Raw genomic sequence first — 15,146 nt, 5'->3', positions numbered from 1 at the left:
CTCTTTTATACTTTTAAAACTTTGAACTTTTGAACTCATTTGAAGGAGCTTATTATGTAAAAAAAAAAAAAAAAAAAAAAAAAAGAAACCTGCCTTTCACTAGCGCGGTGGTTCACGCCTGTAATCCCAGCACTTTGGGAAGCCAAGTCAGGTGGATCACCTGAGGCCAGGAGTTCGAGACCAGCCTGGCCAATATGGTGAAACCCTGTCTGTACTAAAAATACAAAAATTAGCTGGGCATGGTGGCGGGCGCCTGTACTCCCAGCTACTCAGGAGGCTGAGGCAGAAGAATTGCTTGAACCTGGGAGGCGGAGGTTGCAGTGAGCCAAGATGGCGCCACTGCACAGCCAGCATGGAGCAAGATTCCATCTCAGAAAAAAAGAAATGCTTCATAAGAAATGAAGAAGTTAATTTTTCATTATTTGAAGATGTCATTTTTTACCTGGAAAACATGAATCTACGAACGATTATAAAAGGTAATTTAGTGAGCTGGCTAATGCCAAAATTATAGAAGCCAACAGTTTTCATACCTGCAATCAATAACAAGTCAGAAAATGTAATTAAAGACCCAACCTATAATAGCAACAACAACAAAAGATGAAATTTCTAGAAATAAACTTAAGAAATGTGAAGTGCTGTCAGTAAAACACTTGGAAACGGTATGGAGGGACACCAAATAAGACTTGAGCAGATAAAAAGGAAGATCACCATCCTGGGCAGGACAACTCAACTTTATAAAGTGGTCATTTCTTCCCAAGTTGATCTTAAGTTTAATTCATTCCCAATAAAAACACCAAGATTGTTTTTTGAAACTAGGTAAACTGATTCTAAGGTTCAAAAGGAAATCTCTAAGATAATAATAAAGTGAGACCAGCCTTCCTAGATATGAACACATAATATAATATTACTGTAATTGAAAAGTCCATAGATCAAAATACATGTATTAAATGTATGCTAAATGTGGCACTTCAAATCCATGGGGAAATGAAGGATTTATCAGTAAATGACTTTGGGACAACTAGCTTGTCAAAATACAGTTGGCTTCCTACCTTATGCCACACATCAAAATAAATTTCAGATGAATCAAAACTCTTATTAAATCCTTAAAGTAATAGAAGAAAAAATGAGACACTTCTTCTTAAGTTAACTTGGGAAAACCTTTGAAAATATTATGCAAAACCCAGAAGCCATAAAGAAAATGCTGAGAAATTTGATTCCTTAAAAATTTTTAAATGGAAAAATTCACAATGTTAAAAGATATGCAGGTGGGGCACGGTGGCTCACACCTGTAATCCCAGCACTTTGGGAGGCCGAGGCGGGTGGATCATGAGGTCAGGAGTTTGAGACCAGCCTGGCCAACTTGGTGAAACCCCATGTCTACTAAAAATACAAAAAATTAGCTGAGCATAGTGGCATGCGCCTGTAATCCCAGCTACTTGGGAGGCTGAGGCAGGAGAATAGCTTGAACCCGGGAGGTTGGAGGTTGCGGTGAGCTGAGACTGGGCCACTGCTCCAGCCTGGGCCACAGAGTGAGACTCCGTCTCAAAAACAAAACAAAACAAAACAAGATATGCAACAAGTTGGGGAAAATATTTGAAACTCATATCACGAAGAATTAATCTCCTTAATATAAAAGATGCCTATAAATCAATAAGAAAAGAATAACAAACTATTAGAAAAATGAATAAAGGATATGATAAACAATTCACAGAAAAGGAAATAAAAATGTTTATCAAATCCATGGAAAGTTGTTCAGCCTCATTTAATAAAAATGCAAAATAAAAACACCCTGAGATATCATTCTTTCTTCACCTATTAGATTGGCAAAGATAAAAGAGTTTGACAACATTTTGAGTTGGTGATGACTTAGGAAAATAGTTGCTCTCTTATAATACTAGTGGGAGTACAAATTTAAATTGGTGCAGCCTCAGCTGGGCACGGTGGCTCATGCCTGTAATCCCAGCACTTTAGGAGGCGGGTGAATCACTTGAGGTCAGGAGTTCGAAACCAGCCAGACCAAGAGGGTGAAAACCAATCTCTACTACAAATACAATAATTAGCCAGACATGGTGGTGGGCGCCTGTAACCTCAGCTACTCAGGAGACTGAGACATGAGAATCACTTGAACCTGGTGGGTGGAGGTTGCAGTTAGCCAAGATCGTGCCACTGCATTCCAGCCTTGACAACAAAGCAAGACTTTGTCTCAAAAAAATAGAAATAAATAAATAAATAATAAATTGGTGCAGCCTCTCCAAATTGGTGCAGCCTCTATGGAGAGTGTTAGACTGGGTGGCTTAAACAACAGATATTTATGTTCTCACCCTTCTGTAGTATGGAAGTTCAAGATCAGGGCCTTTAGGCTTGGTGTCTGGTGAAGGCTCTCTTCCTCACATGCCCTCTTCTCTGTGTCCACGCGGAAAGAGAAAGATCTCTGGTGTCTTTTCCTTTTCCTCTTCTTATAGGACATCATGCCTATTGGATTGAAGCGCATTCTTATGACCCCACTTCACCTTTATTACCTTCTTATAGGTCCCATCTCCAAATACAGTCACATTGGGGGTTAGGGCTTCAACATACGAATTTTTGGGGTGGACACGATTCAGTCCGGAACAAAGGGAAATTAAGTAGTTTCTACCAAAACTTTAAATGTCTATACTTTTTGCTGCTCTGCCTATGGATTAGCCATTCTTTATTCCTTTACTTTCTTAATAAATTTGCTCTCACTTAAAAAAAAAGTCTGTACTTTTGATTCAGCCATTCTACTTCTAGGTATTTATCATACAAATGATCAAACAGGTGTAAAATAAAATTTATACAAGTATTTTCAAGGCATTGATATTTATAATAGCCAAATACTAGAAACTACCTAAACATCCATGCATAAGGTATTAGGTAGAAAAATTATGGGACATGCACTCAATAAAATACATAAAGGTGAAAAAGAATGAAGTAGCTCTATATAAAAGGATGTGGAACAATCTCCAAGCTTGATTTGTTTGTTTATTTGTTTTGAGACAGGGTCTTGCTCTGTCACCCAGGCTGGAGTGCAGTGGTACAATCATGGCTCACTGCAGCCTCAACCCCTGGGCTCAAGTGATCCTCCCACTTCAGCCTCCAGAGTAGCTGGGACTACAGGCATGTGCCACTACATCTGGCTAATTTTTTATTTTTTATAGAGATGGGATCCCACTATGTTTCCCAGGCTGGTCTTGAACTCCGATGCTCAAGTGATCCCCTAGCCTTGGCCTCCCAAAGTGTTGGGATTACAGGCATGAGCCGCCGCGCCCAGCCCAAGCTGTATTGTTAAGTGGAATAAGCGAGGTAGAGAACAGTGTGAATAGTATACTATCTTTGTGTAAAGGGTATATGTGCGTGGGGAGAATATATATGAATTTGCTTGTGTTTATATAGACTATTTCTAGAAAATTATTGCTTCTAGATAGACACTCAGTGCCTAGGGACAAGGCTTTTTTCTATATACCCTCTGTATGTTCGTGCTATGAACATGTATTTATGTGTTAATACTTTTAAAGCAACAAAAACTTTCAGGGGAAAGTCTTTGGCTGAAAGAACTATTTTCACCACAGAGAGCCCCTTACCTGGGAAGGGAATGGGGAGGTTGTGGGCTGGTCTCACTTTGGGGAATGTGTTCTCCTTCTGGTTCTAGCAAAGAGAATCTTCTCTTTCCTGGTACAGTTCCCATGAGAGCTTCACAGAGATCCAGTCTCTGGCAGTATTTCAGTCGGGGCACTTTTTGAGGAGCCCATGATGAGACAGATGCTGCTGCATTTGGGTTGGGCTGGGGAAAAGCGAGTGGGAGATGTAAGGAGGATGGAGGGAGGGGGTGACCAGAAAGGTCTGTCCCACGGCACCCACGCCTTTCTACTCTCCAGCCTCTGGCAGAAAAACAACCCCTCAGCGTGGACTCAAGGGGTGTGGACTCAAGAAGGATCTGTTTATTTATTTGTGAAACAAATACCTACAGAGCACTGTCATGCACCAGGAACTGTGTTAGGTACTGGCAGGTACCGTCAGGAACTGTTAGGTACTGGTAGGTACCGTCAGGAACTGTTACGAACCGTGTTAGGTACTGGTAATACAGCAGTAGACAGACGCGTCCCTGCCACCAAGGAGCTTCTATTCCAGCAGGGGGAGACAAACAATACTAAGTGAGTACACCATTACCTATTTCTCTGTCAAGTGTGCCAAATGCTGTAAAAGAGAAGTTTGAGTGCTCTCGGACCCAGGTGTGGAAGGTCAGGGTAGGCTTCTCTCAGAAGGTGATATTTAAGCTGAGAAACTGGGAGGACAAATAATAGTGTGTCCGGAATTGGTGGGTTCTTGGTCTCACTGACTTCAAGAATGAAGCCGCGGACCCTCGCAGTGAGTGTTACAGTTCCTAAAGGGCGCGCATCCGGAGTTTGTTCCTTCTGATGTTCCGATGTGTTTGGAGTTTCTTCCTTCTGGTGGGTTCGTGGTCTCGCTGGCTCAGGAGTGAAACTGCAGACCTTCGCGGTGTTACAGCTCTTAAGGTAGCGCGTCTGGAGCTGTTCGTTCCTCCCGGTGGGTTCGTGGTCTCGCTGGCTTCAGCAGCGAAGCTGCACACCTTTGCGGTGAGTGTTACAGCTCATAAACGCAGTGGGGAACCCAAACAGTGAGCAGTAGCAAGATTTACTGCAAAGGGCGAAAGAACAAAGCTTCCACAACCTAAAGGTGTTGCCACTGCTGGCTCGGGCAGCCTGCTTTTACTTCCTCATCTGGCCCCACCCTCATCCTGCTGATTGGTCCATTTTACAGAGAGCCGATTGGTCTGTTTTGACAGGGTGCTGATTGGTGCGTTTACAATCCCTGAGCTAGACACAAAAGTTCTCCACGTCCCCAGTAGATTAGCTAGATACAGTGTTGATTGGTGTGTTTACAAACCCTGAGCTAGACATAAAGGTTCTCCAAGTCCCCACCAGACTCAGGAGCGCAGCTGGCTTCACCCAGCGGATCCCGCACCGGGGCCGCAGGTGGGGCTGCCTGCCTGTCCCGGGCTGTGCGCCTGCACTCCTCAGCCGATGGGCGGTCGACGGGACCAGGCGTCGTGGAGCAGGGGGCGGCGCTCCTGAGTCTGGTGGGCCGGCACTGCTGCGGAACCCGGCGCACCCTCCGCAGCTGCTGGCCCGGGTGCTAAGCCCCTCACTGCCCGGGCCGGCAGGACCGGCCGGCCGCTCCGAGTGCGGGGCCCGCCAAACCCACGCCCACCCGGAACTCTAGCTGGCCCACAAGCGCCGCGCGCAGCCCCGGTTACCGCCCGTGCTTCTCCGTCCACACCTCCCCTCAAGCTGAGGGAGCCGGCTCCGGCCTCGACCAGCCCAGAGAAGGGTTCCCACGGTGCAGCGGCGGGCTGAAGGGCTCCTCAAGCGCGGCCAGAATGGGCGCCGAGGCCAAGGAGGCACCGAGAGCGAGCGAGGGCTGCCAGCAAGCTGTCACCTCTCAACAGGACAAGGGTTGGCGCGAGAGGAGAGAAAACAGCACGTGCACAGGCTTTAAGGTAGGAAGCAACTGAAAGCAGGTCAGTGGGCCTGCATCACAGAGAGGGATGGGGAGAGGTAAGGCAAGGGCTAAATCTTGCAGAGTTGAGCTGAGAATTTTGGATTTTATTCTCAGAGCAGTGAGAAGTCATTGAAATGATATTTGAAGCAAGGGAGTAACACAATCTGATTTGCATTTTTAAAATACTGGCTAATATAGGGGAAATGATTTAGAGGGGGCAAAAAGGGAAGAGAGATGACCAATAAGAGACTAGAGTAATGCCTCAGGTGAAAGATGATGGTGGTCTACTCCGGGGCGTGTTAGTAAAGATAGACATAGGCCGGTCACGGTGGCTCACGCCTGTAATCCCAGCACTTTGGGAGGCCAAGACAGGCGGATCACCTGAGGTCAGGAGTTTGAGACCAGCCTGGCCAACATGGCGAAACCCCGTCCCTACTAAAAATACAAAAATTAGCTGGGCGTGGTGGCGGGCGCCTGTAATCGCAGCTACTCCGGAGACCGAGGCAGGAGAATCACTTGAACCTAGAAGGTGGAGGTTGCAGTGAGCCAAGATCACGCCACTGCACTCCAGCCTGGGCCACAGAACAAAACAACATCTCAAAAAAAAAAAAAAAAAAAGATAGACATGGACAGATTTGACGGAGATGTAGGAGGTTAAATGGATATGACGTGCTAATGGACAGGATATCAGGATGGAGGGCAGAGAGGAAGATACGCAACATGACTCCCAGGCGCAAATAAGTTAATTATGCTGGCACATTGCTTTACAAAGCACTTTCATGTACATTATCTTGTATGATCTGAACCTCAATCTTATAAACTGCATTAAGGGATCATGATTCCAATTTTACTGATGAGAAAATACGTTCGGAGAGTTAACATTTATTTTAGCGAATGTAAGATCAGTTAATATACTGCCTCATTCCAGAAAGAATTTAAGACTAACAGTGAAATATGGTATTGCAGAAGAGCACATTAAAATGATGCAAATGATGAAAGAATAAAGATGGAGCCCAAACAGAGCCAAGGAGGAGGCTAAAAGTGCATACTATAGCCTACCTATCCACATGCGTTCCACACACGAGAAACTTACCTCTAAGCTCCAGAAGGGAGGGTTTCCCAATATCTCACAGCTTATGGTAAAGCCTAGACTCAAACTGAGGTCTTCCAACTCATACCCCACACATTTGATTTCACATTAGCCTTAATCCAAGCCACTGCTGAGAAGGTCTCTCTATTCAACCTTCTTTAAATCTTTCAAGAATTTCTGTATCTAAATACAGCAGACTAGCTTGTTACCATCCTCTCTGTTGGGAACAATCAGAAAAGTTGAATGAAATATTTTAAATATCTCTTTGAAGGCATCAAGGCAGTGAGGACTTCAGGAATCAAGATCTTGGGGAGAAGAAGAGCAGAGAGGGAACTTGAAACTGGCTGCCACTCTTCCATCTGGGGCATTTGCCCATTCATAATTGGCAGATAAGAGCCTGAGAATCTGGCAGTCTAGCAGGGTTTGAGTTTGAGGGTCATTAAGGATGAGAGGCCCCAATAAACACCCCAGGCTTCCTGAAGGGCTATGCCCCAGGAGTTGAGGTAAGTAGGAAATAGACTAATCCTTATAAAAGGCTGAAGTTGGCTGGGCACGGTGGCTCACACCTGTAATCCCAGTACTTTGGGAGGCTGAGGTGGGTAGATCACCTGAGGTTGGGAATTCGAGACCACCCTAACCAACATGGGGAAACCCTGTCTCTACTAAAAACAAAAACAACAGCAGCAAACAAAATTAGCCGGGCGTGGTGGCAGGTGCCTGTAGTCCCAGCTACTTGGGAGGCTGAGGCAGGAGAATGGCTTGAACCCGGGAGGCAGAGGTTGCAGTGAGCTGGAGATCGTGCCATTGCACTCCAGCCTGGGCAGCAAGAGCGAAACTCTGCTTAAAAAAAAAAAAAAAAAAAAAAAAAAAAAAAAAAAAAAAAAAAAAGCTGAAGCCTGGTTTTAAATAAATCTCCATTATGGCACTCTCCCACTATCCTAACTTCCTACCAGAAAGAACATTCTCTGGAGGATATTAGCATTATCCAGAGCCTGACATTATCTATGTTCAGAGTTCTTTCTCACATTCCCAGAGATTCATTCAGCATCCCAGCTCAGACCTTCTGCTAACACTTGCTGTGCCAGGCACGTGGCCTGCCTCCCCTCAGGAAGCTCCAGGCTCGTGGAGTCTGAAGCCAAGCCCATCCTCTGGGGTTGGAGGAAAGCTGGGTATATCTGAGATCAGCACTCTGCAATCAAATTCTTTTTGTCTGTACTCCTGAAAAAGCAGCAGCCCCAAAACTGGCACCAAGTGGCTCCTGGATACTGGGAAGTCAGGTCTCAGGGACAGGTAGAGAGGTGGTACCAGCTGCACATTGGTTGGTTGGCTGCTGGTCAGTGGGCACGTGGTGAGGAAGAAAAACTGAACAGTGGGCCTTGGAGGGCCAGGGACTAAAGGAGGAGTGAGCTCTGGGAAACAGTGTAGCTCTTGTTGCTGCCTGCCCTTTCCACACAGCCAGCTCCCACCTCTCCAGTTACTCACCAGGTTGGGATGAATGAGAGCTTCTGACACTTCCTTGAACTTCAGGCTAACTTATGACAGTAACAAAGATGCCTTTAGGACCCAAGGACAGACCAATGGGAGTACTGGGCAGTGTGACGTGGGGGGACTTTGGAATCAGACAGACTTTGCTGTGTGGTCTTAAACAAATTACCCAATTTCTCTGAACTAGATAAAGTCCTTTTATGTCATGATTGTCCTTTGAATGCAAGCAAAGCCAAAACTAGTGTTGGTCAACTTAAAAAAACAAGAGTATGAAGGAGCTCGTAGATTGACGGGGAAAAGGAGAGCCAGGACTAGGAGAAGGATGGACTCCAGGGCAGCTCGAGGGACTAGGCAGCAGGAACAGAGGCTCGTCTGTCTCTGGGTCTTTGCTGCCAAGATGGATGGACTCCAAGTTTCTCCCTTCTCTAACCCACTTCACTCTGCAGTCAAAGTGTCTGATTGTCCCAGGAGAAGTGTCTGATTGTCCCAGCATAACTCACGTGCCCACCTCTTGGCCATGGGCGGGCAGGGCTTCTTCACTGGCAGATCCACCAAGGCTACACACAATAAGGAAAAAGAAATTTCTTCAAAAACCCTTTTTTCCTGGAGCTGAGCTGAGCGTTGTCAGAAGAAGATTATACTGAGTTCCACTGGGGTTGGAGGATGAGGGGTTGTGAAGTTGTCCATTGGGAATGGGTTGGGGAGAACCTTATTTGCCCTGTTTATTGGTCTATTCCCTACACCTAGAACACTCAGCACATTAGGAACTAAAAAAATGTTAAATGAGTGGATGAAAGACAACCTTTGCATTTAAGGAAGGCCTTTGCGCTCAAAGAAGTGACTCTGATGGGAATTGCAAGCTCCTATGGCAGACAAGGGTGGAGAACTATTTGTCCTTTAAGTGCTTCTTAAATCACATGAAGTCTGCTCAGCTCTGCAAAGTGGAATCAGCTCTGAGCACTGACACTGCAGGAAGTGACTGTGATCCAAGAGTTAGAGGAGGCAGACACCTGAAGATGATTGTGACCCAAATTCCTTAGACTGCAGCCTGAAACTTCACCCTCTGGCTCTTGCCTCATTTCTTTCCTGCTTCTTGCTCCCTCCCACTCTGACCTCTGGCCATCTGAATGACTTGCAGTTCCTGGCTGCTTTATTCCACTTCCTCTCCTTCCAATTCCTAGTCTTTGACCAACCACTAGCTTTTAGGGCTCCACTTAAATACCAGTTCCTCCAGGAAGCCTTCCTTGAACCAATATCCCAAGGCTGGACTAGTTGGCCCTCCTTGTGCTCCCACAACACCCTGGGTTTACCCCAGTGGTGGATCTCACCGCTCTGTGTTATAACCTCCTGTTTATTTTTCATTCTCCTTATCCTTAGACTTGAGCTCCTTGAGTGCAGGCCCTGGTCCTTCTTGTGTCCTCAGGGCCTATCTGGCTCAGAGCCTGGCCCCTAGTAGAAATTCAGTAAATTTTTGTTGAATGAAAGAATTAATGAATGTGGTGTTAAAATCAGGACTCATTAAAGAGTCCTAGGGCGCAGTTCCTGAAATCTTCCATGTGCTTCAGAGGTCATTGTATCTGTAAGATGTTTCTCTCTCTGGTGTTTTCCTTAAACTATTTCTCATGATTGTCAGGTGATAATTATAAGATGAAATAATTTTAAGTTACTTCCAGCTCCCTGCCAGTAGCTCGTAGTTCTCAGCCCACTCTCTCACAGGACTATTCCCTACTTTCCCTAATTCTTACCACATGCCCTTCTATCCCTCTGATTAACTACACATGCCCTTTGGTTTATACATACTGGAAGTCTTCATCTTCTTTATTTACTGTGTGTGTATTTAATAGGACAGCTGTCTCAGTCATGTAGTCAGTACTGAGAGAGCAAGTGCATCATGCCTTTCTTTGTGCAGAACTTTGTGCAGTGCCACAAGAGGAGATAATGATCAGAATTGTTTTGTGTGTTCAGTAGGACCCAGAAAGGGTGGAGTTTGCATGACCATAAACACAGGCTGCAACTAATAGAAAACTTTGAGAGTATTCTATTCTCCACTCAAAGTCTACCTCATTGTGTTATTCAGCCAGCTTTATCTCCCCAGCCAAACCAAGGCCATCCAGGACCACAGTGCATCGGTGAGTTTTGAGTGAATAGGCTGGTACTGTTAGGACTGAGGGACCTCTTGGATGTGATATGGGAAAGGATTCAAAGGAAGGCCAAGGGTGAAAGGTCTCCCAGACTTTTTTTTCCCCCCAAGACACAAAGATGGTAGGTAGTATGTAGAAACACCTGTGAGTTTTTGTTTTTTCTAGCTGGATCATGGCTGATACACCACCTGTGAGTATCTCACTTATTTGTTGACGTGTTCATTGTCTATCTCCCCTGCCTCCACTAGAATTGTAAGCTCCATGAGGGCAGGGACTTTGCTTTATTTACTTTGTACCCCTACACTCAGAACCACTTCTGGTATATGCTAGGCACTCAATAAATACTTTATTGAATGAATGAATAGGAGACTGCAGCATCCAAGGAACAGATAGGAAAGTGATGACTACATGAGGCAAAGGAGAGCAAGGTCTGAAGTTTATTCATACTAGGGAATTAGCTTTTGCAACAACAAAACAACAGTGAGCTGTTCAGCCTGTCTTTTTCTTTCCTGGATATCTGGGGCTGGGGGCAGTTAAGTCATGGCCAAGTCCTGCCAGTATCCTCTGACCTCTGTGCCAAGTCACACTTCTGGATAGGAGACTGTGGAATCCTGGAATCTCTGGATGGGACACAGCGGAATCCCTGGGCCCTGAAAAGAGTCCAGGGGAGCTGTGCAAATGGTCCAGGGAAATATCCATCCATAGACATTTCCTACCTGTTCTCTGGATGCTGGAGTCTCCTCTTCATTCATTCAAAAAATATTTATTGAGTGCCTAGCATATGCCAGAAATGGTTCTGAGTATAGGGGTACAAAGTAAACAAAGCAGTCTTTGCTCTCATGGAGCTTACATTTCTAGTGGAGTCAGGGGAGACAGAAAATGAACATGTCTTCCCCTCTGTGGCTCTTGCTGGAGCCCTGTGAAGCATCTGTTGTGGTGGGGAATGGCGCAGCTTGCATTTGAACTTGCTCCTTTTCCTGAAGCTTGAAATTCACATGTCTGGCGCATTGTTCCAGAATTTATAATGCAAAGTCTACATAAACATTCCTGTAACCCTTAATGTCCTTAAACTTGTTGCTTCTCATATTAGCTTGGATCTGCCTTTGTCCGCTCTTGAAGGGGACGGTCTCCAGAATGATGCTCGCTCGGTGTTGGGGTTTGAGGACTCCAAGGCTGCAACAGAGAATGGAGCATGTCAGAAAACCAAAAGCATGATAATGACCCCGGAGCCCTTTTCTACCCAGCTTCCTGAGTGGGAGGGAGTGCTTCCACTTTCCCTTCCCCGGTGTTGTGAAGTCTGGCTCAGGAACCCATGTCCAGGGAGAAGGATAGTGCTAATCTCAGGGGGGATAAAATAGAAGAGAAGGCTGAGCACTTGCAGCACTTACAAGACTTTCTGCTGTTTCTTGAAGAGGCCACTTCCTTCCATGGTCAGCACACAGTCCTCAACCTGCTCCGAGAGGGGGTTTGAAAATATCACCTGTATGGAGAGTGGCTGGTTCACAATGGCTGCTCCTAGAACCTAAACAGACCAGGAGGGGAAGGAGAGTTAGTTCTCATTCGCCAACTCACCAGATATTTACGAAGGGCACTGTTCTGTAAGGTGGCAGGATATGCCACCCCCAAATATGCCACTTTGGCATAAGAATTCTTTGAGCTGAAGACAATTGAGAAGAAGCAGATATAAGAAAAGCTCTCTGGTTTCCCTTTATTTGCCTAAAAGCAGGATATAAATTTACAAAGGTGTCCCCCCTCCCCTCTCTACCAGGAAGGACAAAGGCTGATGACCAGAGATGACTTCAGACCTTTATGAGCCTGGAGAGGGCACCAGAGGAATCTACACAACAAACTTTCTAAGTTTTATCTACCATGAGTTTCCCATGTATTTGCCTTCCCAAAATTCGCCAGCCCTTGAGACTCAAGGTCCTTTCCCTTTCTCTTGTCACTTCTCTAAAAACATATTGCTTCTTTGCTAAGATGCCATAAAAGCCCAAGTTCTAGCCAAACCTTCATGTTTCCCCACTGGAGGGGCTCCATGGGCTTACTTAACAGGGTCTAGGAGGCTCGTTGGCCTTGGGGAGACAGCACGGGAAGGAAGGGAGCCCTTGAAATCTTCCCACTCGGAAGACCACAGAATGTCAGAGCAGGAGGGGTCCTCAGAGGCCATCTAGCCTAATCCCCTCTCTGACAGTTCAAGAAACAGAGGCCCAAGGACTTGTCCGAGGATGCACAGCCAAAAAATGGCAAATCAAGTCTGAACTGACTTTCAGACAGGGTTCTCCCCCGACCAGAGACCCTTCCATCTGCGCTCACTTTCCTTATGTTGACCCATGGGGAAGGCCAACAGCAGGAGTGGCACAAGAGGGGGTCTCTCCTGTTGTCCATGGCACCTGCTCAAGGACCCATCCATGGGGCCTCTAGTGAGTGGTGCAAGAGGATGAAGACCTCTTAGACAAACTTCTCCTTCCTGGAGCACCAGAAGAGGCAAAGGAAGGAGGGGATGCTCTCCTAAGTAGGCCCAGGCTGCCTTCTCACAGGGCTTCACCCCCTTCCCGCCGGATCCAAGGGGCCCCACAAGCCATTTGCAGGACTCCTGCCTACATTAATCGTGATGCTCGGATAAGATAAGGTGATGATCTTGTTCACCAGGATTTTCTCGGGACTGCTTTTCTCTTCACCCAAGGCACTGATGCGGATCAGCTTGTCTGTTGACAGGTACTGGCTGTACTGGGAATAGGAGATTTTGCAGGGGTAGGTCTTTGCTAAAGAAAGAACACAATGATGGGGTGAGAGTAGCTGAGAAAATCAGCCAGACCTGGGTTGGACCTGGGGTCTGTCTTCCACAGAGAAGAGAAAGTCAACAAGTACCAAGTCCTGGGGAAGCAGGTGGCAGCTTTTCAGATGAGGAAATGAGCTGAAAAGAGCCAAAATGGCTGCCCAAGGCCATTCTGCTAGGAAATGGGAGAGCTGAGGCTCCAACCAAGGTCTCAGAGACTCTAAATCTCAGGTTTTTCCTGCAAAACCAGCTACTTTTGTTGTGGTAGGAAAGGAGGAAGAAGAGAAAGGAGGGAGAGAGGAGATACAAGGAAGGAAGGGAGGGAGGGAGGGAAGGAAGAAAGGGAAGGAGGGAGGGAGGGAGGGGGAAGGAGAAGAGGGAAGGAGGGGAATCATGCCAGATTGGATAGTAGGAATAACAGTGTCTCAGGGGTCTGCCCCCAGAACCCTGTTGGCTGGCTTGACCCCACTGACATTGCCAAAACCAACTCTGTGTACACAAACTGTGCGCATGCGTACCTTCTTTAGGAGAGAGTGTGATGAACACTATGTCCTGCCAGAATGGGGACAGGGGGCTGCCATCGTGCAGCAGAGACTGGGCACTCAGGTTCACTTTGAGGTCCTTGAACTGGGAGGACATGTTGAGGGCCAGCAGGACAAAGCATATATCCTGGCCCATGTTGGGTGGGTCGAGCAGCTTGAATTTCAGGGAGACTTGCACCACATCGCTGGGCCGACGGGAAGGTGTGTGCAGGCTCCGAGGGCTGTCCCTGCTCAGTGGTGTGGGCCTGGAAGGTTGCAACTCTGCTCCTCTTTGGGGGCCATGGAATCTTCTAGCCTTCAGCTTCTGCAGAGCCTTCAGAAACACCTGCCTCTCCTGGAGGGATCCTGAAGTGGGGAAGAGCACAGCACCAGCTGTGAGCCAGGCTGACCGGGGTAGACCGAGGCTGAGTGCCATCCCCCACCCAATATCCACCAACAACTTCAGGCCTTCACTCCCAGTAACAAGCACTCCCTCCACTCCTCATGTGCTTTCCCAGGCAGGCTCTGCTGGCCACTTCACACCCTTCCTCCTGTATCAACCACAAGCAAGGTGTATTACCATTAGCATTCTTCTTATTCTTCCATACCCAGATAAAGAAAAGGAGGCTAACGGAAGTCATGTCACCTGCCCAAGTCACACAACTAGTAAGGATCAGATCCCAGGTGGGAAGCAAACCTGCCCAACTCTAAAACCTGTGCTTGTGACTGCTCAACTCTATCCTGATGTCCTCAAGGGAAAGACAAAGGCCCACAAATGCAGAGAAATAAACATCTTAAAGACAGCAGGGCATGGTGTGATGTTCTGTTCCAGAGCCAGATTATTGGTCAGGGATAGACTAATTCCTGGAAACTGAGGGAAAGGAGAAGCACAGTAAATAAGTAAATACAGATGAGAGGAGGTCTAGGCGCGCAGAGTTCCCAGAGTGGCCCCAGCTTCCCTGCTGTATCCTGAGGGTCCCTGTGGGCCGCATGTGCAGGAATACTTGCCCATGCCTCATAATTCCAGAAGCTGCCTTTGTTGAGTACTTACTGTCCCCAGGGACCAGCTCTACCCCTTCAATGCATTTGCCACAACATCCTGAGGCAGAGGCCACTTTTATCCCCTTGCTCTGGGGTTCATTCTAAGGCCAGTTCCAGACAAAAGAGAATCTGGAGACATTTGCTTCAGTAAAAGCGGCCCACAGGCTGAGGGCAGTGGCTCACACCTGTAATCCCACCACTTTGGGAGGCCAAGGAGGGTGGATCACTTGAGGTCCGGAGTTCGAGCCAGCCTGACCAACATGGTGAAACCCTGTTTCTACTAAAAATACAAAAAATTTAGCCAGGCATAGTGGCAGGCACCTATAATCCCAGCTACTTGGGAGGCTGAGATGGGAGAATTGCTTGAACCCAGGAAGCAGAGGTTGCAGTGAGCCAAGATCGCGCTGTTGCCCTCCAGCGTGGGTGACAGAGCAAGACTCTGTCTCAAAAAAAAAAAAAAAAAAAGAGTGGGCCCAGAAAGACGGGAATCTGATTTAGTGCATCTGCGGTCTGTGCGACCCCAGACCCTGTCAGGCTGGGTGGGAGAAGACCGA

The 15,146-nt window shown here is 46.9% G+C and overlaps 1 protein-coding gene across 2 annotated transcripts in view; it reads right to left on the bottom strand.

Annotated features, from left to right (window-relative positions):
- Nucleotides 1-10,668: 10,668 nt before the first annotated feature.
- The window catches only part of TGM5 (transglutaminase 5), a 34,769-nt gene continuing 30,291 nt past the window's right edge, over nucleotides 10,669-15,146 (bottom strand). For both annotated transcript variants that reach the window (XM_003266796.4, XM_003266797.4), the window contains 4 exons: nucleotides 13,549-13,917; nucleotides 12,856-13,016; nucleotides 11,643-11,776; nucleotides 10,669-11,427 (listed from right to left, as the gene is read on the bottom strand). In XM_003266796.4, the coding sequence (XP_003266844.1) occupies nucleotides 11,274-11,427; nucleotides 11,643-11,776; nucleotides 12,856-13,016; nucleotides 13,549-13,917 (818 nt within the window). In that variant the 3' untranslated portion in view covers nucleotides 10,669-11,273. The remainder of the gene's footprint in view (nucleotides 11,428-11,642; nucleotides 11,777-12,855; nucleotides 13,017-13,548; nucleotides 13,918-15,146) is intronic.

Source organism: Nomascus leucogenys, chromosome 6 (genome assembly GCF_006542625.1).
Source record: "Nomascus leucogenys isolate Asia chromosome 6, Asia_NLE_v1, whole genome shotgun sequence".
Lineage (NCBI taxonomy): Eukaryota > Metazoa > Chordata > Mammalia > Primates > Hylobatidae > Nomascus > Nomascus leucogenys.
This window is presented reverse-complemented; position numbering and strand designations above follow the sequence as displayed.